At 53.5% G+C, this 26,198-nt stretch overlaps 1 protein-coding gene across 1 annotated transcript; it reads right to left on the bottom strand.

Moving 5' to 3' along the window:
• Positions 1–7,837: 7,837 nt before the first annotated feature.
• LOC119095227 (uncharacterized) lies at positions 7,838–25,550 on the bottom strand. Its single transcript, XM_037218096.1, has 6 exons — positions 25,510–25,550; positions 12,492–12,601; positions 11,848–11,971; positions 9,528–10,643; positions 8,343–8,540; positions 7,838–8,156 (listed from the first exon to the last, which is right to left on the bottom strand). Exons 1-6 carry the CDS (start codon positions 25,548–25,550, stop codon positions 7,838–7,840), a joined length of 1,908 nt encoding a protein of 635 aa, XP_037073991.1.
• Between the last annotated feature and the right edge of the window lie 648 nt (positions 25,551–26,198).

The following is a 26,198-nucleotide window of genomic DNA, read 5'->3' as shown; positions in this document are numbered from 1 at the left end:
ATGTGCATTGAGCCAGATCAACATGGCATGGATGTAATATGTGATTTGTACTGGTTGAGCATGGTGCGAGGAATTTAGGAACATTCAATTTGGACCTGCCCGTAATATGCTACACCTAGATAATGTGGAGGAATGCCACTGGCAAAATGCTGTGATGTTTGGCCTATGTGTGTAATTCAAGCTGCTAGTATCCACTATGAATTAATTGTAACCATTGGCCATGTGCTGTATGAATTAGTGCTATAAGTAGTGGGCCATTAGAACTGTATGATTTAATATCTTTCTAGAACACACTTGGATTTTAAAAGCTTGCAGAATAGTCACAAATAACCCAGGAAAAAGATGTGTTTTAAAGCAACTGTGTAGAAAAGTCACATCACTTGCCCCTGATATGGTGTGGTCCAATTTCAGCTTGATAAAAATAACATGTTTGATCATTTCTTCTGCAGATCTCAACAGTACATGATTTTCAGCTCCACTGAATATTGCTTAGAAATAGATGTTTTTTCATTGCTTGCTTGTCATGATTGATGGCACCCAGAAATAAAATGATGGAGCTTAGACCACTGTTGTAACAAAGAGCTCGCAAAGTTTCAAATATACCCATGCTTGCTGGTCAATGCGCATGTGCCGCTGCCCTTGACAGGCACCACTGTATGGACTGATTGTGCTAGCTGTTGTGTGGTGTAATGTGCATACTAGCTTAGTTGGCTATATCTGCATCAGTCTCAAGTGTAACTTGCAAGGCTTTTCTGGACTTTGAGCCCATAATCTTTTGATATACAGGTTCATACTATCTAGCTGCTACCCAATTCTTTGGAGGCTTTGGCACATAAATGCTACTTAAACCAACCTCAGGTTCTGGTCAGGACTGACTATTGCCTCACAGTAACCTGACAGCATCTGACCTTGACATTGTTTGTACTGCTATGTCATTGAGGGGGGCATCAGTCTTTAATGTAGACTATAGGCAGCTATGCAGATTGCACATTTTCTCCATGTGAACACATCATTACAAAATATTGTGTCCTAATGTCTGAACCTGCTCATATAAGCAATGTTGTTTCAGGCAGCTCTTGTGATCTGGTGTGATAACCATGGCAACAAGAAAGGGCATGGGAGCTGACAGGGTCCTTGCCAAGCTGCGGACATCAGTGGACAATGGAGAGTACTATGAGGCACACCAGATGTACAGGACACTGTACTTAGGTAAGCTCTGCAGGGGTTAACAGTTTATATTGCAGTAAGCATCACAGTTTTAGTGACTGGAAGCTACTGGTATCATGCTGCATGTCAGCACAGTCATCATGACAGTCAAACATGCTGACCAAATGATTGAACAGATTTATTGAGCATGATTATGCTCTATTGGCTGAAATCACTTTGCTTTATGGCTTTATTTAAAATGATCAGAATAGTCCATAAGCCATGTCAATGGGATATTTCTATTAGTGCATTCACAATTTGCTTGCATATCAGTATGACTCAGAGGCAATGAGAAATCAGCAAGGCATGGTTAGGATAGTGTATCAGCAGCGAGCAATTGTTTTAAGCCCAGGCTGCTTACGACCTGTAACAAGACATACTTAGACAGACCTTGTAATGCAGTGCTTGCCATGCTGGCTCACTGCAGTGCATAGTTGTTTGCGAGCCATTTCTACACTGACCCAGTCTGGTGCCTGACATCGTGGCAGGTACTCCGGGATGGAGAAGTGGACGGAGCTGAAGACCCTCCTGTTGGACGGCGCGCGACTGCTGCTGGCCAAGGGCCAGACCGAGAGCGGCGCCGACCTGGCCTCCCTCTACATCGACGTGCTGGCCAAGTCGGAGACGTCCTGCGACGCCCAGACCGTCTCCAACGTGGCCAGGTGCGCGGACACCAGACGTCGTGCCCTCGCGCGGCGACAGACCGCGGTCCAGTCCGCTGCGTGTGCGGACGCCTCGTGACGGGGCGGGCGCGGCGCTCTTCACAGCGGGGCCTGTCGCACGGGCTGCGGCGCGAGGGCGCGGCTGCCACGCCTTCGCCGCGCTGGTGCCGCGCCATGCAGATCACAAGCCACTTTACGGACGGCGAGGCGGGGCCCTGTGTGCTGGAGCGCTGCCTCATGACGCGTACCGCCGCCCAGGAAGTCGCGTGGGGATGGACGCGAACCGCGGCGTTGGCGTCATACCCGGGACCCAGCACTTCGTGCGGGTTTTCCTGTATGGTACTGTGTGCCTAAATCCGAGGCTTCGTGTGGAAATGATATCTCTGGCTGGCCATTTCGGACTCTGAGCTTTGCACATCGTTCCCCCCCCCCCCCCGTCCCCATTCTGGATGGGTCAAATTCTCCCCAGCTTTTGGTTGCTCCTGGTACTTTGACAGCGATGTTTCGGTGTGGCCGGCACCCTCGGCTGCGACGTGTCTGGTCGGCCGGCGCGGTCAGCAGGCCGGCCGCTGGAGCGAGGGCGGCGCCCGCGCTCGAGGCCGCCTGACCCGCGTGTCGGCCGTTGCAGCCTGTTCGCCGCCATCGACGCCGAGTCCGCCGACCGTTCCGTCGTTCCTGGGCCGCGCCGTGCGCTGGTCGCAGGAGGTGGGGCCGACGGCCAAGGGCGGACACCCCGACCTGCACCAAGCCATCGGCAAGGTGCTCTGGAAAGGTCAGCGCAGGCGGGGCGCGACCCGTGCGTGCGTGCGTGCGCAGTCTCACGGCGTGGGCGGCAGGCGATCAGTTGATGCCATCAGGGTGGGTGTGCTGGATATGAGACGTCCGAATCGTGACAGAGAAGAACTGCGACATGAGCGCGGGAGCGTTAGCCCAGGAGTTTGCTTTTCGTGGAGGCCATGTGTGACGTAGCTTCCACGAATGATGAGACCGGTTATCCCCACGGATTAACGGACGGCTGCTAAGTACGTTCGTGGTTGCAGGATGGCTTGTCTGGTGCCACGTTTTAGCCCAGGCACAGAAGCGAGGAGGGCTTGGGCGATCTGGAAATCCCGATGGCTTGTTGACTAGTTCTGGTGTTCCCGCTTCCCGGTGTTCGATACTAGCCGCTGTCGTTTTTCGCACTTTCGCTAATTGCCTCGCTGCTGATTTCGATGTTATGACCCACGGGCGATGGTTCACCAGATGCCTCTTGTATGGTAAAGTCGTAAAGAATCATGCGTCTCCTGTGCGGTGCTTTCGCTCGTGCCCCAATTTTGCCAAAACAGGTGACGTCATATGACGTCATGCTTGATGAGGCTGCCCTGACGCCGAGCCGGCCGGTGCTGTACTGCTGTAGGGGATGACTTGGCCATGAGAGTGGTGACGTCATCTGACGTCACGCCTGGTGAGACTGCCCTGACGCCGGGTCGGCCGATGCTGTTCTGCCGCAGAGGGTGACCTAGCCGGAGCGCGCTACCACCTGATACGCTCTGACGACGGCCAGACATGCGCGCGCCTCCTGGTCGACCTGCACACGCAGCGGGGCGCCGCCGACGAGATCGACCTGTTCATCACACAGGCCGTCCTACAGTGAGTGCGGCCACATCGAGATGACACGGCCCGTTCGACGTGGAATAATAAACTCATCGGTGGCCTTTGTTTGTTGATTGTGCGGATCCTTCCGCAGCCGTGGCACTGGCAGACGTCTTTGACGCTGCTATCACTTGCCACGATGGTCTCTGTGACGAGTAGTCATTGCGCTCTGCTCTGCCCTACGGATGAGCACGTGACCTACAGACTATAGTTGCAGTGCTATCGCCTGCACCAGAACTCCCCCGCTACATCTTAAAGTACAGAGATTGATCTCGCGGTGTATGCGTTGTCCTCAAGTCCGAACCGTCTCCGCCATTGCGTTGTATTTGTTGCTATTCAGCTGGTGTATAGGCACATTACAATGACGGCGGTTGCACGGCTGTACTGAGCAATAATCGCCATCTTCAAGAGGGAGTTTCGGCTGATGTGTTTAACATCATCGCCGCACTGGCAACGCGCGTGGGGAACATCAGCCAGCCGCCACATACGGAGCGCCATGGCCGTACCGCCGGGAGACCCTGGAGACCCATCACCGGCGTTCCGCTGCCGGCAGGTACCTGGCGCTGAAGAACAGCCACGCAGCGGCCGCCTGCTTCGCCGGCTACCTCAAGTGGCACCCGCTGGTGCAGGCCGACGCGCCGCCCTTCACGCTGCCCCTCTTCAACTTCCTCCACTACCTGCTGAAGGCGGTGGAGAGGTGAGACGGGCCCGGCGGCCGGCTGTCATTCCGGGGGCCGGAGAGGCGCTCAGCCCGTTTGTCTGTGTTGACCGTCATGGCTGTGGTCTGCGCTTCGTGTCGAGAGGACCGGCGTTGGTTTTATGTGGCGCCAGTTGTGCGTGTAAGACGCCATCAGGTAACGCACGCGTGGACACGTCCGAACCGGTCCCCCGTGGCGCCTTACAGCGGCAACCGTGCGTGAACGATCTCGCAGTCTGTCGCAGGCACTCGGATTTGAGCCTCCGCGCGCGTGTAGCTGCCCGAGCGTCTGCGTCTCGCACATGACGGCTCGGGAACAGACTGGCTCTTGGTGCCGCACCGGCGCCGGCCGCTCTGGCCGGCCGGTGGGTGCCGTGCCGACCACGCGTGTGTCTGACCGTGCCCGTTAGGCGGCCGGTGGGTGCCGTGCCGACCACGCGTGTGTCTGACCGTGCTTGCTCTGGCCGGCCGGTGGGTGCCGTGCCGACCACGCGTGTGTCTGACCGTGCCCGTTAGGCGGCCGGTGGGTGCCGTGCCGACCACGCGTGTGTCTGACCGTGCCTGCTCGGGCGGCCGGTGGGTGCCGTGCCGACCACGCGTGTGTCTGACCGTGCCCGCTCTGGACGGCCGGTGGGTGCCGTGCCGACCACGCGTGTGTCTGACCGTGCCCGCTCTGGCCGGCAGCGGCGAGGCGGGCCAGTTCCGCGCCCTCTGCGACATCTACCGGCCGAGCCTGGAGCGCGACCCCACCTTCGCCAAGCTGCAGGCGCGGGTCGGGCTCGTCTTCTTCAGCATACAGCCGCCGCAGCGGCAACAGGGCATGCTCGGTAAGGGAGGGAGGGAGGCGGGCTAGTGAGTGAGTGAATGAGTGAGTGAGTGAATGAGTGAGTGAGTGAATGAGTGAGTGAGTGAGTGAGTGAGTGAGTGATGAGTGAGTGAGTGAGTGAGTGAGTGAGTGAGTGAGTGAGTGAGTGAGTGAGTGAGTGAGTGGGTGGGTGAGTGAGGGAGGGAGGGAGGGAGTGAGACCGCCGCTGGAGGTGTCGGGAGGGCCGGTAATGTGACTTTATGAAATGTGACTTGTCTACATACCTCATTGGTCCTTGCTAGCCTGCCACCGGTTTGTTGCAATGCTCCCTGTTTGTCAGAGCATTGTCTATCTGCACCAGTGGCTTTTCATACTGTTACTTGACCAGCGGCCACCCCTCTCACGCCGTCCCGAGCCCCAGCCGCCATCGCCGTCCATGCCGGCCGCTAGTGCTGTGTGCCCGCGTGTGAGGCGATGGCCCAGCCTCTGGCAGCACGTGCCCGGTCGGCAGGTAACCTGATCCAGTCGCTGATGTCCGGCCTGGAGGGCGGCGATGACTCGGACTCGGACGGTGACGCCGCCTCCGGCACCTCCACCAAGTCGCCCGTGCCCAAGGTGGCCAAGATGGACACGGGCGAGCTGGACTGACGCGATCGGCGCCGCCCGGCCGGGGGCGGACGGCGGCGCCCAGCCAGCTGATGTGCTGAGGCCCGCTGGACTGAGGCCCGGTGGACTGAGGCCCGCTGCACTGAGGCCCGGTTGATTGACGCCCACTGGACTGAGGCCCGCTAGACTGGAACCCGGTGGACTGAACCCGGAGGCTCACTGGACGGAGGCCCGCTGGACTGACGCCCGGTTGACTGAGGCCCGCTGGACTGACGCCCGGTGGACTGAGGTCCGCTGGACTGACGCCCGCTGGACTGAGACCCAGTGGTCTGGAGCTGGAGACTGACGCCAAAAAGTGTTCGCTGGTGCGCCGGTGCGAGGGACGGGTGCGGAGACGGACGCCGAGGGTGGTCAGCCCGCCGGGCCGGTGGGGTCGGCGCCGCCGGAGGGCGTCCGAGCTCCCGGTGGCCCTGGCTGGCGACGAGCCCGGCCAGGGCTCGGAGAGGCGCCGCCCCAGTGAATCTCGGCTCGGCGGAGGCCCGCCGCACTGAATGCCGTCGCGCCGGCGGCGTTGGTTTGTTTCTAGTCGGCGCGGCGCGGGGTCCGTTCGGCGTACTCGGCCACGGTCTGGGGTCCGATGCGAACCTGTCGCCGCCAGTTTGCTTCAATTAACGCCAGGTGGCAGGGTGGCACCCCGGTCCCGATGACGCGGCCGTCGGAGGGGACATTTGTGATCAGGGTGGTGGCTGGCCGCCGGTATGCTTTATACAATAAATTAATGACCTGGTTAACGTGTGGCATTACTGAGTGTTCGGAATGGATGCTTACCGTATTGTGTCGTGGTCGGCCTGGGTATTCGATGCAAGATGGTCGTATCTTCAAAACTGCGGTCGATGTGGACTGAGAGATGTAATGTCTCGGGTCGCTTACCTACTGTCAGGCAAGTCCAATGTTATGTGTTTTTTTCATTAACCAAACACGTTACGAGCGTGGGCGAATCAGACGATGGGCATAGATCTGGAACGCTGGCCGCGGTGCCGATGTCGAATGCAATCCCGAGCACTGAGAGCGAGAAGAACGATGTCTTGGTACGGAGCCGACGTAGAATATTTCTTTCAAGCTTTGATCATATGATAATCAGGCAGCTTTGGTGCTACCACCGATTGCCAAATGAAACTGCTGTCTAGGCTGATTTAAAACTCGATGCCAAAACATAAACATGTATTGTTTCACTTCGCTATAACGAGCAATGGAGCGATAACGACGCAGTCGAGACACGGTTGCGCTGCCAACAGCTTCTCCAGGAAAACCGGGCCTAGGCTTATTGAGGGTCGTTGAGTTCGTATGATGTCGCTCCGGTTTGCAATCAGTCCAGATGCCGATCAAACATCTCAAGGGTTATTTTATTCCAGGAGGTGTGAATGCCGTATGCACCGCGTTTGGGTGACGTTTTGGTGACGCAGGCGAGTATACCTTCTACCGAAACGAGCTTCAACCATTCGGAGAAGACTGGCGTTGTCTGCGAATGTCGGCGAAACACAACAAAATATGATGTTCTGAGTTCAGCTTAAAGACTGCCATTGCACGCCAGAGCTACAGAAAGCTGAGGCTTTACAGCTAAGATAAGGCACTGATTCCCACACACACACCACTGCAGTTCGCGACACATATTCGCCAACGTAAATCTACAGCATAAGAGCACTAGCAGCGTAGTCGGGAACAAATCCAGGGATGCTTCATTAACTCGTGAGGATTGACATCGCTTCGAAGTGTTTGTCTTGTTGCGACAATACACATCATGGGTAAGCGCAGGCGCTTTTAGGAACGCGGCTGGGGATAGCTCGGATTCATGATGGACGGTATGATATTTGATTATTAAGGTTGTTCTTTCGACTCATCAGAATCGACACGAACTGAACCAGGGTGTGCCGTAGGCGTGCCTTCGCCTACAACACGGAACGTCACCACGCCATACATCTTCCTTGGTTTGAACGAATTTGCACATCGCTCATCCATAACGTGATGCATGCCATAATTGCAGTAACCGCACGCAAGCCCACATAGCACAACCGATACGTGTGTGGGTGCATATTCCTCTGTTCGCCCAAAGCACAACAATACGTGAGCAAGGCAGGCCTGAGCGGCCGGGATGCCGTGGTTTGCTCGCCACAGCTCTGCGTAGCACGTGCGTTTTCGGGTACTGCACCTCCATTCCGGAGAAGCCGTCCCTTAGATCATCGCCGGTGCCTTGAACAGCTTGAGTGGGTCGGCGTTCTTGTACTTGCCCTCCGGCCTCAGGCCGTCCGCGGCGTTCCTGCCGCGGCCCGCCGGGCCCTTGGCTTCGCCCCCCTTTGCCGGGGGAGGTTCGCCACCCCCCGCCTTGTTCGAGGCGTCCGCCTTCTGCGCACGTCGGCCGAACTTGGCCGGCGGTCGCTGTGACTCGCTCAGCCCATCGTCCAGTTTCCCCGACGCCGCCTTCGACGACGCGCCCGACGACGAGGCCGACGACGCGCCGGACGATGACACCGACGACGCGCCCGACGCCGCCCTGCGCGTCCTCTGGCCGGCGCCGTCGAACATGATCGGCGTGTACCGGTCATCGTACTCGGTCAACCCGGCCATCTCGCCCTCGGGTCGGACATTGTCGGCGGCGCGGCGGCGCGGCGGCCGGTCGGCCGCGTGGCCGCGGTACCGGTCGGCGGCCTCGGTCACGCCGGCGAGGTCGCCCTCGGGCCGCAGCTGGTCCGGCATCGGACTGCGCTCGCCGCGCGGTCCCGGCCGGCCGCGGAAGCTGTCCTTGATCTCGGAGACGCCCTGCATCTGGCCCTCCTGGCGCAGGTTGGTGCCCATCGTGAAGCGATCCGGCTTGGCGGCGTCGTGGCCGCGGTAGCTGTCCTTGGTGTCGGTGATGCCGTCGATGCCGCCGTTCGGCCTGAGGTTTGCCGGCATCGTCGGGCGGTCAGGCTTCCTGGCGTTATGCCCGCGGAATTTGTCATCGGTTTCGCTGATTTTGCCCATGTCACCCTCCTGTCGTAGATGTCCCTGCATGGTGTGTCTGTCAGGCTTTTTTGCGTCATGCCCTTGGTACCTGTCGTGGACCTCAGTATTGCCGTCAATACCTCCTTGGGGCCTCAGATTTCCTTGCATGGTATATCGGTCAGGCTTCTTCGCATTGTGGCCTTGGTATTTGTCATGTACCTCGGTATTACCATCAATGCCTCCTTGGGGCTTCAGATTTCCTTGCATGGTGTGTCGATCAGGCTTTTTCGCATTATGCCCTTGGTACCTGTCATGTACCTCAGTATTGCCATCAATACCTCCTTGGGGCTTTAGATTTCCTTGCATGGTATGTCGGTCAGGCTTCTTCGCATCATGCCCTTGGTACCTGTCATGTACTTCAGTATTGCCATCAATACCTCCTTGTGGCCTCAAATTTCCTTGCATTGTATGTCGCTCAGGCTTCTTCGCATTATGACCTTGGTATTTGTCATGGACCTCAGTATTGCCATCAATACCTCCTTGGGGCCTCAGATTTCCTTGCATGGTGTGTCGATCAGGCTTCTTCGCATCGTGCCCTTGGTACCTGTCGTGGACCTCCGTATTTCCAGCAATACCCCCCTGCGGTTTGAGACTTCCCTTCATAGTGTATCGGTCAGGTTTTTTTGCATTATGGCCTTGGTATTTGTCATGGACCTCGGTATTACCATCAATGCCACCTTGCGGTTTAAGGTTTCCTTGCATTGTATGACGGTCAGGCTTCTTTGCGTTGTGACCTTGGTATTTGTCATGGACCTCGGTATCACCATCAATGCCTCCTTGAGGCTTCAGATTTCCTTGCATTGTATGACGGTCAGGCTTCTTTGCGTTATGACCTTGGTACCTGTCGTGGACCTCGGTATTACCATCAATGCCACCTTGCGGTTTAAGGTTTCCTTGCATTGTGTATCGGTCAGGCTTCTTTGCGTTGTGACCTTGGTATTTGTCATGCACCTCCGTATCACCATCAATGCCCCCTTGAGGCTTCAGATTTCCTTGCATTGTGTATCGGTCAGGCTTCTTTGCGTTATGACCTTGGTATTTGTCATGGACCTCAGTATTACCATCAATGCCTCCTTGAGGCTTCAGATTTCCTTGCATTGTGTATCGGTCAGGCTTCTTTGCGTTGTGACCTTGGTATTTGTCATGGACCTCGGTATCACCATCAATGCCTCCTTGCGGCTTCAGATTTCCCTGCATCGTGTACCGATCGGGCTTCTTCGCGTCATGCCCTTGGTAGTTCGAGTTGAACTCCGTGTTCCCGTCGATTCCGCCCTGCGTCTTCAGATTCCCCTGCATCGTGTACCGATCAGGCTTCTTTGCGTCATGCCCTTGATAGTTTGAGTTGAACTCCGTGTTCCCGTCGATTCCGCCCTGCGGCTTCAGATTCCCCTGCATCGTGTACCGATCGGGCTTCTTCGCGTCATGCCCTTGGTAGTTCGAGTTGAACTCCGTGTTCCCGTCGATTCCGCCCTGCGTCTTCAGATTCCCCTTCATCGTGTACCGATCAGGCTTCTTTGCATCATGACCTTGATAGTTCGAGTTGAACTCCGTGTTCCCGTCGATTCCACCCTGCGGCTTCAGATTCCCCTGCATCGTGTACCGATCGGGCTTGCTGGCATTGTGGCCCACATACCGATCATGCACCTCTGTCGTGCCGTCGATTCCGCCCTGCGTCTTCAGATTCCCCTGCATCGTGTACCGATCGGGCTTGCTGGCATTGTGGCCCACATACCGATCATGCACCTCTGTCGTGCCGTCGATGCCTCCCTGCGGCTTCAGATTCCCCTGCATCGTGTACCGCTCGGGCTTGCTGGCGTCGTGGCTCTGGTAGCGGTCGTGCACCTCGGACGTGCCCTCCATGCCGCCCTCCGGACGCAGGCTGTTGACCATGGTGTAGCGCTCGGGGGCGCCGGCGTTGTACGTCTGGTACTGGTCCCGCGCCTCGCTCGTGCCGTCGATGCCGCCGCCCGGTGCCAGGTTGTTGGCCATCGTGTACCTGCCAGAGGGGAGGCACGGTAACATCTGCTCGGGCAGGACGATTTGTCAGGGAGTGCGTCTTCCCACCTGCCGATCGGTGTTCGTTACGCCGGCCGACCCACCCGTGTCGTGTTCGGTTAGTTCGAGTCGGTTTAGGCGCCCAGTATTGGCCCCTGACCGGGATGGCCCGCAGTCTGGGGCAGCGACCGCACTAAAGGTCAGATGACGTCAGAGGACAGACCGGACCGTGCTGAGCGCTGCGGCACGTGAAGATGCACCGTGATTTATTCACTCCTTAAACATTGCGATTCTAAATAGAAAAGCAAAACGAAATGCGACTTCTGAATGACAGGTCGACACCGGAAACAGGAAACGTCAAGTCGTGTTACTTGAGTGACTGCGATAAACGCACACCGTTTAGTTTCATGACAATGGTACTTTCCGTGATTGCCTGGTCACCTCATGCCACGTCGAGGGCGGTGGTTGTGAGGTGGCTAGAACGCTCAGCTCTAGACAATTCGCCCCTGGGTTCGGGTCGTCGCCACACCATTTCCATGTCCCGCATGGAACCTCACACAGGCATCCCGCCTCGGAGTGGCCCCAGTGGTCGGCGAGACGTAAAGCGCCAATTATCATCATTATCATTATTGTACCCGTGGTCTATGGGAAAGATGCTGGATTCGCAATCCAGCAGCATCGGGTGGGAGTTCCAGGACAGGCGCATTGTTTTGCTCGACTGAAGAGGAAAGATAAGCTGGCAACTGGCCAACGCGGGTTGACCCAGGCCTGGAGCGGCTGTTCCGCAGTATTGTGCGGCACGCAAAACCCTCCACATTCATGTCTGGCGAAAGGGCAGGGACGGCTTATCCGTTGAACTGGACGGCACGACTTGGGTGGTGGGTTTAGGGTGCACGCAACAAGCCTCTGCTTAGCATGTACTCTGAAACCAAAGGCACTCATGCAAGCCATCCGAAATAAATTAATTAAAAAAACACATCATGGCCACATCCCTAGCAGAACCGGCAGCTGCTGTACTTGGTCGGCCTGCTCTGACCCACCTCTCCGGCTGCTGGTACTGGTAGTTGCTGTACTGGTCGGCCTGCTGTGACCCACCTCTCCGGCTGCTGGTACTGGTAATTGCTGTACTGGTCGGCCTGCTGTGACCCACCTCTCCGGCTGCTGATACTGGTAGTTGCTGTACTGGTCGGCCTGCTCTGACCTACCTCTCCGGCTGCTGGTACTGGTAGTTGCTGTACTGGTCGGCTACCTCTGACGTGCTGGTCATATCGCCGCCCGGCACCAGCGTGTCCTGCACGGCGTACCGCTCCGGCTGCTGCGGGTCGTAACCTGCGACCGGGTCAAGGTCACACTCGGCCAACAGGTTAGAGTTGAGGTCGGCACGGTGTTAGTAGGGAGCTACGCGCACCAGCAGGGAGCTACGCACCAGTGGGGAGCTACGCTGCGCCGAACAGCCTTGTGCGACATGCAAATGACAACGATTCCAGTAGTGTGCTGTACTTGGCACGTCTTATTATTCGCCGGCAGAAAATTGTTGATACGCATATTGCGCGGTTGTAATACTTATGCTCGGCAAACGTCATTTATAAACAAATCTGTCCGCTGTGTCAAACACATCGATGCAGTTCTGACCCATGACCACGGTTCCCACATTGAGACATTGTAGTTAAATATAATAGCGAACTGTGAAACCACCGCTTTGAGCTACACAAACCATCACACCATAAAACAGCTCATACTGGGATTTAGTCACTTAACTAACGGCTCCCGAAAGGTTTATATCTTGGACTGGAATGTCAGCACCTTTCTGTACCATGCTGATTCACACTAAGCGGCGCCAGCACCGTACCTGGGTACATCTCCTGGGTCTCTGAGGGCCCGTACTGGTACTGGAGGTCCGGGTACGTGTAGTCCGTGCCGGTGCCATAGTCGTACGGACCCAGGCCCGAATACGGATCGCTGCGAAAGAGGCAGTGTAAGGAGAGCAGGTCAGGTCGGGCCGGCCACGACGTGAGCGAAAGCCGGGGCGATTTGCATTTCCCTGCAACACATACTGGTAAATCGTCCAAGGAGGCGATCGCGGCTGTAAATCCAGGGAATGAGGGAGGCCGAGTTATTGATGCGTCAGCGTGTTCCGGCTATTCTTCAGGAGTGAGTTGTTGACCGCCGGGCTGTTCACTATGCATTGTCCGGGGGGTCTGAATGGAACGCGTCATGGTGCATCGCGTTAACAAGGGAGAACGACGGACAATAGCCACAGCATGGAAGACAGGTGGTGGTGGGGTGGGGGGGGGGGGGGGGGCGGGGCTTATTCAAAGAGTGCTGAAAAGAATGTCGGCCCACCTGTTCCGCTGAGGGTTAACGAGGAAAAATCCACTGTAATTAATGTTCGTGGAAGGTAGGATCCGTTAGTCACTGTTTCACCGGCACCGTATCCCTTCCCGCGTAAATTGTTCATCAGCGCACTGGATCTATAGCGAATAAAAATCTTTACTGCTACCATCAGCCGAGTACAACTGAATCGGTTTGACATTAATAGAATCCTGATATGAAACGCAGCATCCCCAATTTGCCGAATTGGTAATTTGTGAACCATGAAGCAATTCGTTTTAACCATGGCGAATAACAGAAGGGAGTGTGCTATGCAAATTACATATACTTTTGAACCATTCATATCCAATCCATCACGTTCCGAACAGATTTGCAAGTTACCGGTGTAAGCTTCCGGCTGAAGACAGCGCAATCGGTGTGTTTTAGTTTATGGCGATGTTGACGACGCTGTTATCTCCGCCCCGTATTTCGCCTACGAAAATCAAATGGAAACCAGTAAAGGCAAAACACCGCCACGCGCTAAGCAGGTATCGACAAAACGGAGTGTGCATAGAACCAGTAGCCTGCATTCTTTACCTCCACGTTTAGCTGCGTGCAGCCCCTCCCCTCTCCTACACCGTGAAATCCAACCACAGCCGACCGAAGCGAACGGCGCAAAACAGCCGTGCTTCACAACGCCACGGCATGGTAACCGGTTCACCCCGTGACCCCTGCCCTCCGGCCACTCGGTGGCTGGGGTCAGAGGGCGGACTTACCCGGGCAGGGGCCGGCCGCCGGCTGCCCTGGGGCCATTGATCTGCCCAGGTGGTCTGCGGCCTGTTATGGATACGCCGCACGTATCGACGGGCTGTGACGGCCCCGGCCGGCACCCGCCGCCGGCCGTGCTGGGTCAGGGGCAAACAACGCGGCCACGGCTGGGCGGGGCGGCGAATGTGTGGCGCACGGGCCGGCCAACACGTCACGCTCGGCGCGTCATCACGCCAGCCGACGCTTCCACGGGTATAGCTGGTGTTTGATCTGGCTACGTATCGGGTGGTGCCCTCTACATGCAAAATGGAACATTGATACATTTTCATCTGTTCAGCTGATATTGCCCGCAACTCTTTGCTCACATAGCACTCGCTCGGTGATATACAAGTTGGCCGAGTGCTCTTATCAGTTTCAATATGTGCCCCTAAAAAGGTCAAATTTCGCGCGTACGTCTTCACGTAGTTACGTCTTTACGTGCCCCCAGAACCTAGATAATTGTTTTTTAGCAAAAGGTCACATGTTCAGTCAAGGTCAGTGACCTTGTTTGGCCTGTTGAAGGTCATGGTGACCGAAATCACACAAGACTGCTCTGAGTTTTGCATTTGAATAGGCGAAAAAGATTGCGCTAGGCAGTGTGTTTCTAAAACCAAAATGTGACCTAGGTCATTTTAGGTCAATGACCTATTCTTATCTCTGAGAAGTCCATGGACGATGCATAATGCGGTTCCTGCTAACAATAAACTCGAAGTGAGTACCAGAAACTATCCCATACAGCGAGCCCTAGAGAAATAAATCAGGTTGGTTTTGACCTTGGCCTGACATTTATACCTGACCTTAGGCCAACGTAATTTTCTCAATCAATATTTGTGTTGCCTAAGAAAGCATCTCAGAGATGTATGGCTTCGTCTAACACTCCCTTGCTGCATCAGATTGAACGATTCCCTAGAAGTTGACTTCCCTGAAACCATGGTCTGACTGACCTGCCATAGGTTAGCGACCTTACAAAGTATATATACATTTTTGATGCCAAATGATCCGCTATTCATTTGTCTACAACTATGCGTTCGGAAACCACTCTGGAGAAACTTTCGGGGCGAGTCAATTTGACCCCTCACCCGAGCGCGTGTTGAAATCAACGACCTGCAGAGAACATGCGTTTAACGACCGCATTGAATAAATCCCCGGTGTCCTTAATTTGCAATGGCTTAGTTGACTCTTTCTAAACCGACTGAATTCACAAAATTTTTCATAATGTTTCATCTGCGTTCCAGACATTGAGGACATCGCGAGGGTAGATTGTAGATCGATATGTTTGATCGAAATTTGGGGGTGAACGTTTTGATTGTAGATCGAGTAGTCAACAATGCGTATTAGCATCGCCAAGCCATGTTTGTCTGAAAATGTTTAACATTTAGTCAGAATCGATTAGTGATACAATCTATATAACGTGGTTTTTAACATGCGTGCTCGCAAATCTTAGCAACAAAAGCCTCGACACCAGGCGTTGCAGTCTCCATAGGCCGCGGAGCACTAGCTTAGCAGTTAACTTTTCTTCATGGTCCACTGGTGGACGAAAATAATAACAGTTCTGAAATAATTAACTTTAAAAACTTGAATCGGTTAGTAATACAACTTATGTGACATAATGTAGACCATGCGTACTTGCAAATCTTAGTAAAAAAATGCCGATTCCAGGCGCTGCAGTCTCCGTAGGGCCACACAGCTTCGACTCAACAGCTAATACTGAGCAGTGGCCAACAGGGTGGACGAAAATGATGACGCTTCTGAAAGAAGTACCTTTGAACGCTTCCGGACATCAAATCTCACATCTACAAGGAAGTCTGGGCGTATATTTCGCGCGTGCGATTTTTAGACTGATGATAAGACCGGATTGGCCCTTAAGCACCGCGAAGTGGTGCCAGAATACGGCGATGGAACTGGAAGAGCAAATCTAGATTCTCTATTTTTCGTGTTTCTGTAGCTATCAATTTGCCCAGAAGACAGACCATCACGGCGCCCGCCGTCTGATGGCACTTGCAGCGGCCGAAGCCGTTCGGTTTTACGGAAGCTGCAACCCAGACCATCACTGTCCTTGCTCTTGAGGTTGCGGACGGGCATGTTCAAACTTTTTGATGCACTTTTTTCACTAATCCATTCTGAAAAATGAGCGCTTTTAGGCAAACATGGGATGGCCTTGTCCGTTTCTTTAATAATTCATTTCGACCTACTCCATTCAGCAATAATGAGATCTTCACCCTACTCAACAATAATGAGGCCCCTTATTTCCTTCCGGGCGAGGGGACCCTCGAGTGCAACACCAAGGGCATATTACCGGTTCCGGTCAAGAGCTGAAGGTTTGCTCCATCCCATCGCGAAGCGTCTTATGGCCGGCATTCTAGCGACACGGGGCGGGATCTCCTGGTCGATCCGGTGGCCATTGGAAGGCTATATCACATCACATTGTTCCCCCCCCCCCTCACACGAGAGGCCTTCTTACCCACACGGTTGGCCCCGTATCAGCACAGAAGCCCCCATTGACGCAAGAACGCCCCTGATCGCCAAAGGTGGTCCAGTAATTGTCACACAGGCTCCAGTTCCGGGTTTTTCTGCTTTCTTCAGAAATATTGAGGAATCCCTGAACGTAGATTGTAGATGAAACGGGTCCTAAGCTTGTATTAACATGGCTGATCCATGCTTGTCTTAAAATGTTCAAGATTCAGTCAGAATTGATTACTGATAAAAATATGCAGTATGGTTTTGAATATACGCGCTCGCAAGTCACAGCAACAGCAGCATGAACTCCCGGCGTTACCGTCTCCATAGCCCGCATGGCGTCGGCCTGCAGCTGTGATACTAAGCGATGGTCAATAAGCAAACGAAAAAGATGACGCATCTTGGGGAAGATGGCTAGGTGAACTAGGTAAATTGGCAGTGTATATTTAAATTTGGTGCAAAAGTCAGGTAAACACAACCTTAACCTGAAAAGTGTGTGTGTGTGTGGGGGGGGGGCAGTTAACACTGCTGGCCCCCCACCTTGTAAAGTGTGTGGGGGGGGGGGGGGGCATGGCCCAACCGTTCCTCCTGTTCCTAAGCCCATGGTGGTAAACTCTGAGCTGATGAAGCTACAGCGGGCTAATTCGCTGTCGAATGACACATTATCCGTCTCAGCAGAAGCGTTCACAACACGCAACGTGTGGGGTCCAGGTGACTAAAAACGTGAGGCGCAACATCGCAAGACTTATGGCATCAACGCCGCGTGCCTTCGACACACTCATGCTTCCGAGCATCTGCCTCAGTTCCGGGAGTGTTGGCGGTTTTACCCGGTAGAGGTCACTGCGCACCCCGAGGCGGGCACGGGCTCAGCGGCGGCGCAGCCGCCTGTTTTGTGGCGGCGGCAGCGGCAACGCCTGGACCTACAGCAGCAAAGTGTGCATTGAGGCGATCAGCCAGTCGAGTCGCCTGCTCGAGTGGAAGAGGAGCTGGTTCTGTCTTGTTCGTCGAGATCACAAACCGTCAAATATCTCTCCATATTGTTTTCCTGGAGCACCGGTAGGATGTTCCAGTGCAGTGATACTTCCGCGATGACCCAGTGCGGTACGTCAGCCCTCTCGGACACGATGATCTTCACGGTATAGTGAGGTCACGCTATCCCCTCGCCGATCCCCACTCACTCCCGCCAATCCCTCACCCCTTCTCGCCGATCCTCTACCCCTATCGCCAATACCCACCCCTCTCGCCGATCCCCCACTCCCTCCCGCCAATCCCCATCCCTCTCGCCGATCCCCCACCCCCCTCTCGCCGATCCCCCACCCCTCTCGCCCATCCCCCACTCCCTCCCGCCCATCCCCCACCCCTCTCGCCGATCCACCACTCCTATCGTCGATCTCCCCACCCCTCCCGCCGATCCCCCACCCCCTCTCGGCGAATCCCCCATCCCTCTCGCCGGACATGCGGCCGCCCAGGAACACGAGAAAATTGCCCGAAACGTTTTCCGACAGACACATCATGTCCAGCCTCCCACCACGCAAAAGTACAATAACGGCGTCAATTGGTGGCATCAGAGGCCTTATGTCCATGTGTCCTCAATCTCAGTGTGACGGCAGCTGGCTGGACAGTGCCAGCACCGGGCGTAGGGGCGCGGCTGCACGACACTAGTGCTACAACAGCAACAACTCTTACCGACAGGAGTGGTACGATATTACTTCCGCTGTCAATACTTAGGCACGACATTAATGCTACAACAGCAACAACTCCTTCCGACAGGAGTGGTACGATATTACTTCCGCTGTCAATACTTAGGCACGACATTAATGCTACAACAGCAACAACTCTTACCCACAGGAGTGGTACGATATTACTTCCGCTGTCAATACTTAGGCACGACATTAATGCTACAACAGCAACAACTCTTACCCACAGGAGTGGTACGATATTACTTCCGCTGTCAATACTTAGGCACGACATTAGCGCTACAACAGCAATAACTCTTACCGACAGGAGTGGTGCGATATTACTTCCGCTGTCAATACTAGGCACGACATTAGTGTTACAACAGCAACAACTCTTACCGACAGGAGTGGTACGATATTACTTCCGCTGTCAATACTTAGGTACGACATTAGTGCTACAAGAGCAACAACTCCTACCGACAGGAGTGGTACGATATTACTTTCGCTGTCAATAATTAGGCACAACATTGTCGCTACATTAAAAACTTAGGCTTGTCATTGCTTCTACGGCAAACATTTATACAACTATTTCTTACGTAGGACGTTGCTTCTACTGCAAAACCGCATATGCGGCGAAATGCTACATGACAAAACGTATAGTCAAAGCATTACTTCCACTGCAAAACATATAGTCATTGCTTATATACAACTTTTCTTCCACCACGAAGACTTATACACAAAGTTAATATTAATGCAAATATTTTCCCGCATCATTAGTGCTACACGACAAAACTCATGCTTCAAACTAATGCCCATCATTCCTCTATTACAAAAACTTATACAGTCATATGTTATGCACGGCATTACTTTTACTGCAAAGATTCGACGCGACCTAAGTGCTACAGCAGATTTGTGGTCAAGCCTTTGCTGCAGACATAATGACTGGTATATGTTTTTGTAGCGTAAATTTTGTCGCGTGGTACGAGTTTTTGCAGTAGTTGCAGTAGTAGCAGAGAGAGTTTTTGCAGTAGAAGTAGTGCCGCGTACAAGTAAAGCCTATAAAATGGTGTACTGTTAAAGCACTGGCCAGTATGAGTTTTGCAGTACAATTTTGTCGTAGTAGCACTCACAACGTGCATGAGTTTTTACCGCGGAATTAATGTCGCGTATGTTTGACTGTTTGCGCTTTTAACATATATAGCAGCGCGTATAAGTTTTTGAAGCATGCATTTTGTCGTATAGCACATACGTCGTGTTTGAATCTTTACAGTAGAAGTAATCTCGCGTATAAGTTGAGCCTGGATGAGTTTTTTTTGCAGCAGATGTAAAGTCGCACATAACTGATGTCAGGACACTCCTTTCGAAAGGCGGTTTTGCCGTAGCAATAATGTGACACCGCACACAGCGGTCAGGAGGGCGGCGGCCGTCTCCTGCGCGGTCAGGAGGGCGGCGGCCGTCTCCGGTGCGGTCAGGAGGGTGGGCGGCCGTCTCCTGCGCGGTCAGGAGGGTGGCGGCCGTCTCCTGCGCGGTCAGGAGGGTGGCGGCCGTCTCCTGCGCGGTCAGGAGGGCAGCGGCCGTCTCCTGCGCGGTCAGGAGGGTGGCGGCCGTCTCCGGTGCGGTCAGGAGGGTGGCGGCCGTCTCCTGCGCGGTCAGGAGGGCAGCGGCCGTCTCCGGCGCGGTCAGGAGGGCAGCGGCCGTCTCCGGTGCGGTCAGGAGGGTGGCGGCCATCTCCGGTGTGGTCAGGAGGGCGGCAGCCGTCTCCGGTGCGGTCAGGAGGGTGGCGGCCGTCTCCTGCGCGGTCAGGAGGGTGGCGGCCGTCTCCGGTGCGGTCAGGAGGGTGGCGGCCGTCTCCTGCGCGGTCAGGAGGGCAGCGGCCGTCTCCTGCGCGGTCAGGAGGGTGGCGGGCCGTCTCCGGTGCGGTCAGAAGGGTGGCGGCCGTCTCCGGTGCGGTCAGAAGGGCGGCGGGCCGTCTTCCGGCGCGGTCAGGAGGGCAGCGGCCGTCTCCGGCGCGGTCAGGAGGGCAGCGGCCGTCTCCGGTGCGGTCAGGAGGGTGGCGGCCATCTCCGGTGTGGTCAGGAGGGCGGCAGCCGTCTCCGGTGCGGTCAGGAGGGCGGCGGCCGTCTCCGGTGCGGTCAGGAGGGCAGCGGCCGTCTCCGGTGCCGTCAGGAGGGCAGCGGCCGTCTCCGGCGCGAGCCATAAGGGCGACCTTTCAGCCAGTGCACGGGTCCCAGCCCCACACACGGCTGACTGCTGATCTGTCCAAGCAGGCGGCACCGGCGCAGCCGCTCCCGGCGTCCGGCACGGACGCCTCTGTGTCGCCCCTGCCCCCGTCGCCGTTCCACGGCGCAGGCCACTGCTGCAGCCGGGGTCGCGTTTCCCATCGTCAAACGCCGTCCATAAGTCGCAACCTATGACGTCCTCTGAGGTAAATGCGTCACAACGGTTCTTACGGCTTGGAGGATGGTCGCTTGTAGTGGGCACGTGAGCGTTTGCAACGTCATAGGTATCAACTCAGGTAAGTACTTTTTAAATGGGGAACGTGGCACTCGGTCACTGGTAAGCAATAATCAGGCATCGGTCAGCCCCAGTTCGGCGTCTTCCCTTGGTGGCAAAGTCGGAAAGTGGAATCCTCATCATGGACAGCCCTAGATTCGGTCTCATCTGACGGTAGAAAGGGGAGGAGTTGAGCTTGATTACTGTGTTTGAGCGCTTGCAGAAAACCTTTCCTGCGACCTGTAATCTGAGACAGTTCTCTTCATGATTTCACACGAGTGAGCCGTGAGGCACACCTGAATGGGATAGGATGGGACTTCCCGTCACCCTGCAGCTGACGGGAGGGCCGCATATATCCTCGGAAAAACGAGAAGCGAGCTCTCACCGGCCGCCATAGTCAGGCGCCAGCTGTCGTGCCAAGTCGACACCCAGCCGGTGGATCGAGTTAAGATTGGAGCGGCCAAATGAACTCGCCGCATGTGTGACGGAGAGGATGCTGCGCTGAAGAGGACGGCAGGGAGTGTCTGCTCCCAAGAAACTAAGCTGCTTGGCTTGCACTGGATGTCGCTGTGTCCATTAACAATGTTTGTCATTGGGATAAAGTTTTGAGGTACAAACCCGAAAAATAATAGTCTTATCTCAACTTACATTGGACAAGTACTTCGGCCACTGACGCATTAAAGCGAAGTAAGTAGCGCTGAAGGCTAACCATTCTAGCAGTGGCGGATCAGAACTGGCATGTGAAATGCAAGCGCCGTAAGAACAGTTATTTCGAAATGAAAAATGTCTGCTATTGACGAGCAGCTGTCCGTCCGTCTCGTTTATCAGTCACGGCGGCTTAGTTGGTTAGAGCGCCTGTCTTACGATCCACCAACCCGCGGCAGGGTGGGTTCGAGTCGCGCTCCCTATTTTCCCTTGACAGGTATGGCCTGCGGCTGGTGGCAGCGGTCGCACTAAAGGTCAGTTGACGTCAGAGGGCAGGACGGACCGTGCCGGGCACTGCGGCATGTTAAGCTTTCGCCACAAGATTCTGCCGTTGCCTGGAATTGCGTGATCGGATGGCGGTGCTCAGTGCTCACAGAGCAAGCACTGCTTAGCGTGAGCACTAATCTCAGAAATCCATCCATTCAAAGAGTTCGGATCAAATTTATTTTAAAAAAAGGGGAAAGGTCTAGAAGCTTAAATTCGACACGCTTAATTTAATGGCTACATATGTACAAAGTAAAGCGTCAACTTGAGAGGTGATGTTCACCTACAATCTCTTAACCACCGTGACACTCTTCAGTGGGCTACACGTGACCACCCAACCATCGGATGTTCCGTAGCGTGGCTCTCGGACCTCAGGTCATGGCCTCCGGCGTCCATCGATTGAAGAGAGGCTTAATGACCTGCAAGGATGATGTAAACTAACCCAGCGTTAAGAAGAAGCCTTGGCTTCTGTGTCACCTTTATCCATCGCCTCGGGTAGATTTCTCCACCTTCGCCCCAACTGAGTTCTCTTTACCCTCGCCCTATAAGAGTTTTGTTCTCTTTCGCTCTACAGGAGTTTTCTTCATCTTCGTCTTTCGACGGGTTGCCTCGAACATTACTGTTTGGTACGGTAAAAATGGATCGCAAAACATGATGTTGAGGGTCGCATAAGCGATTCCAGACGGCCATAGCAAATTTTGAGTGTTTTTGTTACTGACTTGCGTCAATAAAAAACCGTTAAATATAGATCGCCTTGACCTGAGGTTTGCCAGAGTTGCGGTGCATATTTTCAAGACGAATTAGACTATGTCCGTCTCGCTGATAATGTTAGTTTTTGTTCGTGGATGAAAATTGATGACAGAGGAAAAGTATCATAGACTGTAGTACCTCTTCACGTGCGTTTTGTCTGGACGGCTCGAATGAATTGGTACTCCTGTGCTGAAAGTAGTTTTAATATAATACGGTAAAGGCATCTTAGTTGCGGTTTATCTTGAGTATGAATTTTCAATGAAAATTTTGGCCTTCCACTTTTTACATTCGTTTTAAGGGGACGACTTAATCCTCAGGAACTCGATAACTAGACCACTCCGACACGCGTCGCCCTCCATCCCGGATGGCCAACTTCGCCGCCACGTAACCTAGACAGTTCCGTGCTGCGGTAACTGATCCAGCAGCGCATCGCTTGTTATGCTCGCGATTACAGTCTGCGCCCTCAGTGCTCCTCACGTACCGTACTTGTGTTCCTTCCCACAAATTGAAGACTACATGTTTTCACGGGCCGCGCAATGCTCTGAAGTCCTGCGTTCGCTAAATGATGTGAATATTCGACAAATTATGCAAATGTATAGGCAGTAATCGCGTACCTGTTAGTGTTTGCACTCAGGTTGTACTCACGTGAGCGGTATGTTTGTCTGAGACCGATAGCTGTTGTAAGTGCTGTAGCTGTTAGTGTCTGCACTCCGGTTGTACTCACGTGAGCGGTAGGTTTGTCTGAGGCCTATAGCTGTTGTAAGTGCTGTAGCTGAAAACAAAAAATAGCATATTAATTCCCGAGTCATGGTGGAAGATTTTATACCTAATCCATCCTTTTTCATTCATAACGAGCAATGGTGCAACCAGGTGTGAGGGAAAGGTGCCGCCGATGCTAACAATGATCTGAAACAGATTTGCGTTGCCATTATCAAGCAATTTTGAACTCGACGATAAGACGCATGCAGGGGATTTACACGTGCTAATGTCAGTTTAAGGAAGATGGAGATCGCGTTCCGCCGTGTGCTCTGCAACTGTCCTGTGACGAGACAGAGCTAACAAAAAACTAGCGTCCTTTATCGCAAGCTACATATCATTGCACCTCATACAATCTGCATGTTGAGCGTCGCGCGATCTGAGAACAGCACCGTGCTGTTTACAATGGCTGAATTGGCTATGGTCGACACAGACATGTACGCTAGCGGAAATTTGCCAAATATACCAACTATGGCATGGTTATCGTGAAGGACAAATTATCCGATGGAGTTTTTGCGTGCGCATGTGGCAAGGCGGGCGGGGGAGGGAAGGGGGAGGGGGGACGAATCCTTCACCAGAGGGCCCGGAAATGAGTTTAAGCATGGAGCCAATGCTGGTGGGTAGCTCGGTGCCGTAAAACGGTTAACGTGACATCTTCAAACAGCGAACAAGCCGACTGCCTTCTAAAAAGTGGGTGCTTAAGTGCAGGGTTGTTGTTTGCCGTTCAGTCGGGGAAAGGGCTTCAGCCTCCCCCCCCCAAAAAAAACTTGTAAATGAAAGAGGGCCAAATCCGGGGAGAAACCTACTTGTGTCGTCTTTTGGAGTAGGTCAAGTTATTTTCACTGTTCAGCCTGTTTCCTCCCCAATTTTTTTTTTGCGAAGCCACGCCCATGGTCCAGCGTATATGCCTGATGGTATACTGCTAGTGTCACCCGCCATAAAGTTGCCTTTCGGGAAGGATACGACAGACTCACTGTCATAGCATGTTGGTTTAGACCAAATAGAATGAGTAACAGAAGTGAGGAATGCATCTGAATCAAAAAGGTCATGTGTACATTTCAGTGACCGGAAATAATTGCGGTATGGGTGTTATTTGTGGAGTCACTGTCATGTCATGTGATGAGACGAAGCTGAGCATCAAATACAAAATATCGATTACCGGGAAAACAAAATACCTTGCGGTAAGGCCCTTACCGAACTACGGCATCAACATTTTTTTACGTAATATGCATCAGGCAAATGAATGTGCAAAGGGAACCATTTCATCTGTACAAAATTTTAGGAAGCTGTCAATAACTGCCAGTGGCTCAAAAACACAGCTGAACCTTTTGCCTGACGAGAATTCATTTTCTTGAATCCATCCGCAGCATAACTGCGTAAGCTTTGCCAATGCAGCCGTTCTCAGCTTGGGCAGACGGATGTCGACGCGCCCAAGGTGTTGACAGAAAGTTTCATAGTCGTGTTTCATCGGCGCAGCGCACAAAAGACGAACGCTCATCGTGAAACATAGTGCCAACGATGTGCCTGACATGAGCAGATCGTGCTCTGGTGCAAGGAATGCGGCAAAGGCGGCCGCTGGAAGGTTCATTTGTGTATAGATTTGTACTAGTTTTTTTTTCGTTAAAATATTGGTACCTCACAGGGTGGCTCTTTCCCTGCTGCCTTTCATGTGAATCACTGACAATGTGAATCATTGATGAGATGAGTCACTGAATCGCTGATGCTCCTGATGACCACTGTGTGCAATAAATGGTCAAGAGCTGCGCCAATCGAATAGCTCGTACTCGTAAGTGGAGTGAGCGGTATGGGCTGCTGTGAGTTGACGTTTGCAGAGCATTTTTCAAACTCCTTTTGTGCTCAAGTCCCTTTAGTATGAGTAGGTGCCTTTACGTAATTTTTGAGTAGAAGGAAATCACGGGCACAAATCCGTTGATCGCCAAGCTAGCAGAAAATGCATTGGAAACAATATACACACCTCTCAACAAGACGCCTGGGAAAATGTCCCACAGGTCACGGGCGCTCTCTCCATCGCTGTAACTGTCCGTAAACAGGCGAGCCGAAAGTATTGCTCTACGATTAGTGCAAGGACGCAATATTATTGATCGTCATTTAACATCTGTACGAGCACTATTTACGAAAAAGCTGAAATGTATCGGGCGCAGAGGAGGCTGAAAAATACCTTCCAAATTATCTTTTCCACTTACATAAGACTGTGATTCAACGAGGAAGGAAGTGTAAATCTAGGATTACAAGCGGACAGACTGGAACATGACGTAGAACACGGATAGGAGAGAACAGCGACGTTGGAGTTGTAAAGAAAGCTCAAGGCAATCCAAGCTCCATGGAGAGCATTTCTAAGACTTTTCATGCGTTTCATGACCAAGCGCATGAAAACCCTTTAAAAACCAACTTTCTATCTCCATTTCTACGGTCTATTCTCGGAGCTAAATGCAACCGCAACTGCTTGCCAATGAAGGCACACAAAATAAACACCTGATATATGATTCATTAATCATTCAGTTGTCCTATATTCTAAAGCAGCCTTTAAAGAATGTGGCTCGCTCAGATTAGAATGCCAAAATTTACCGCCACGCAGGACGTCAGCTTTTGCATACACAAGCATTTCTAGATGACACCCGTCACACTCACCTGTTTTTGGTGTAATCATCGGCATCGTACAGGAGCGACATGGCTCCTGACTTTTCCCCGCGAGAACCCGGGGGTGACAGCTCCACGCCTTCTCCGAGAAGGGCGGAGGCGTCGGCCCACTTGGGGCAAGACGCCGCAAATCACTGACGGTTCTCAAAGCCCAACTGAGGGCCAGCCACCGTGGCATTGAGGAACGCCGACTGAAAAGGCCCGCCGTAGCCGCATACAATCGCGGCCCAATAATCAGAGCGGCCGTGCTGCTAGAGGTCGGCATGGTCCGTGGGGGAAACCAACAACCAGAAAGCCATGAAAGCTGTTGCGTTCATTCAATATGCATTATGGTGTTTCGGCCAATGTGGTCTGCGACATCTTGCATGCGATATCAAGAGTGGCACATAAACGACATGAGGCTTTCTCTAAATAAGTCACGCGCGTTCTTCAGTTTGGGATAATTAAAGTGATTGAGCTGTAGCCACCACATTGAGGACCTTGTTGATAAAATTTGCAACACATGTCTTTAGTATGCATTCCTGACCTCAAAAGCGACAAAATTGTAAAACTATTTACAATGGGTGACGCCGAAATGCATGCTACGATCAGTTTTTACGCTGACATCAATTTCTACGGAATTTTTGCATGGCTATTATATATATATATATATATATATATATATATATATATATATATAT

This window comes from Pollicipes pollicipes, unplaced genomic scaffold, assembly GCF_011947565.3.
Source record: "Pollicipes pollicipes isolate AB1234 unplaced genomic scaffold, Ppol_2.1 Scaffold_4219;HRSCAF=4965_pilon_pilon_pilon, whole genome shotgun sequence".
Taxonomy (NCBI): Eukaryota; Metazoa; Arthropoda; class Thecostraca; order Pollicipedomorpha; family Pollicipedidae; genus Pollicipes; species Pollicipes pollicipes.
This window is presented reverse-complemented; position numbering and strand designations above follow the sequence as displayed.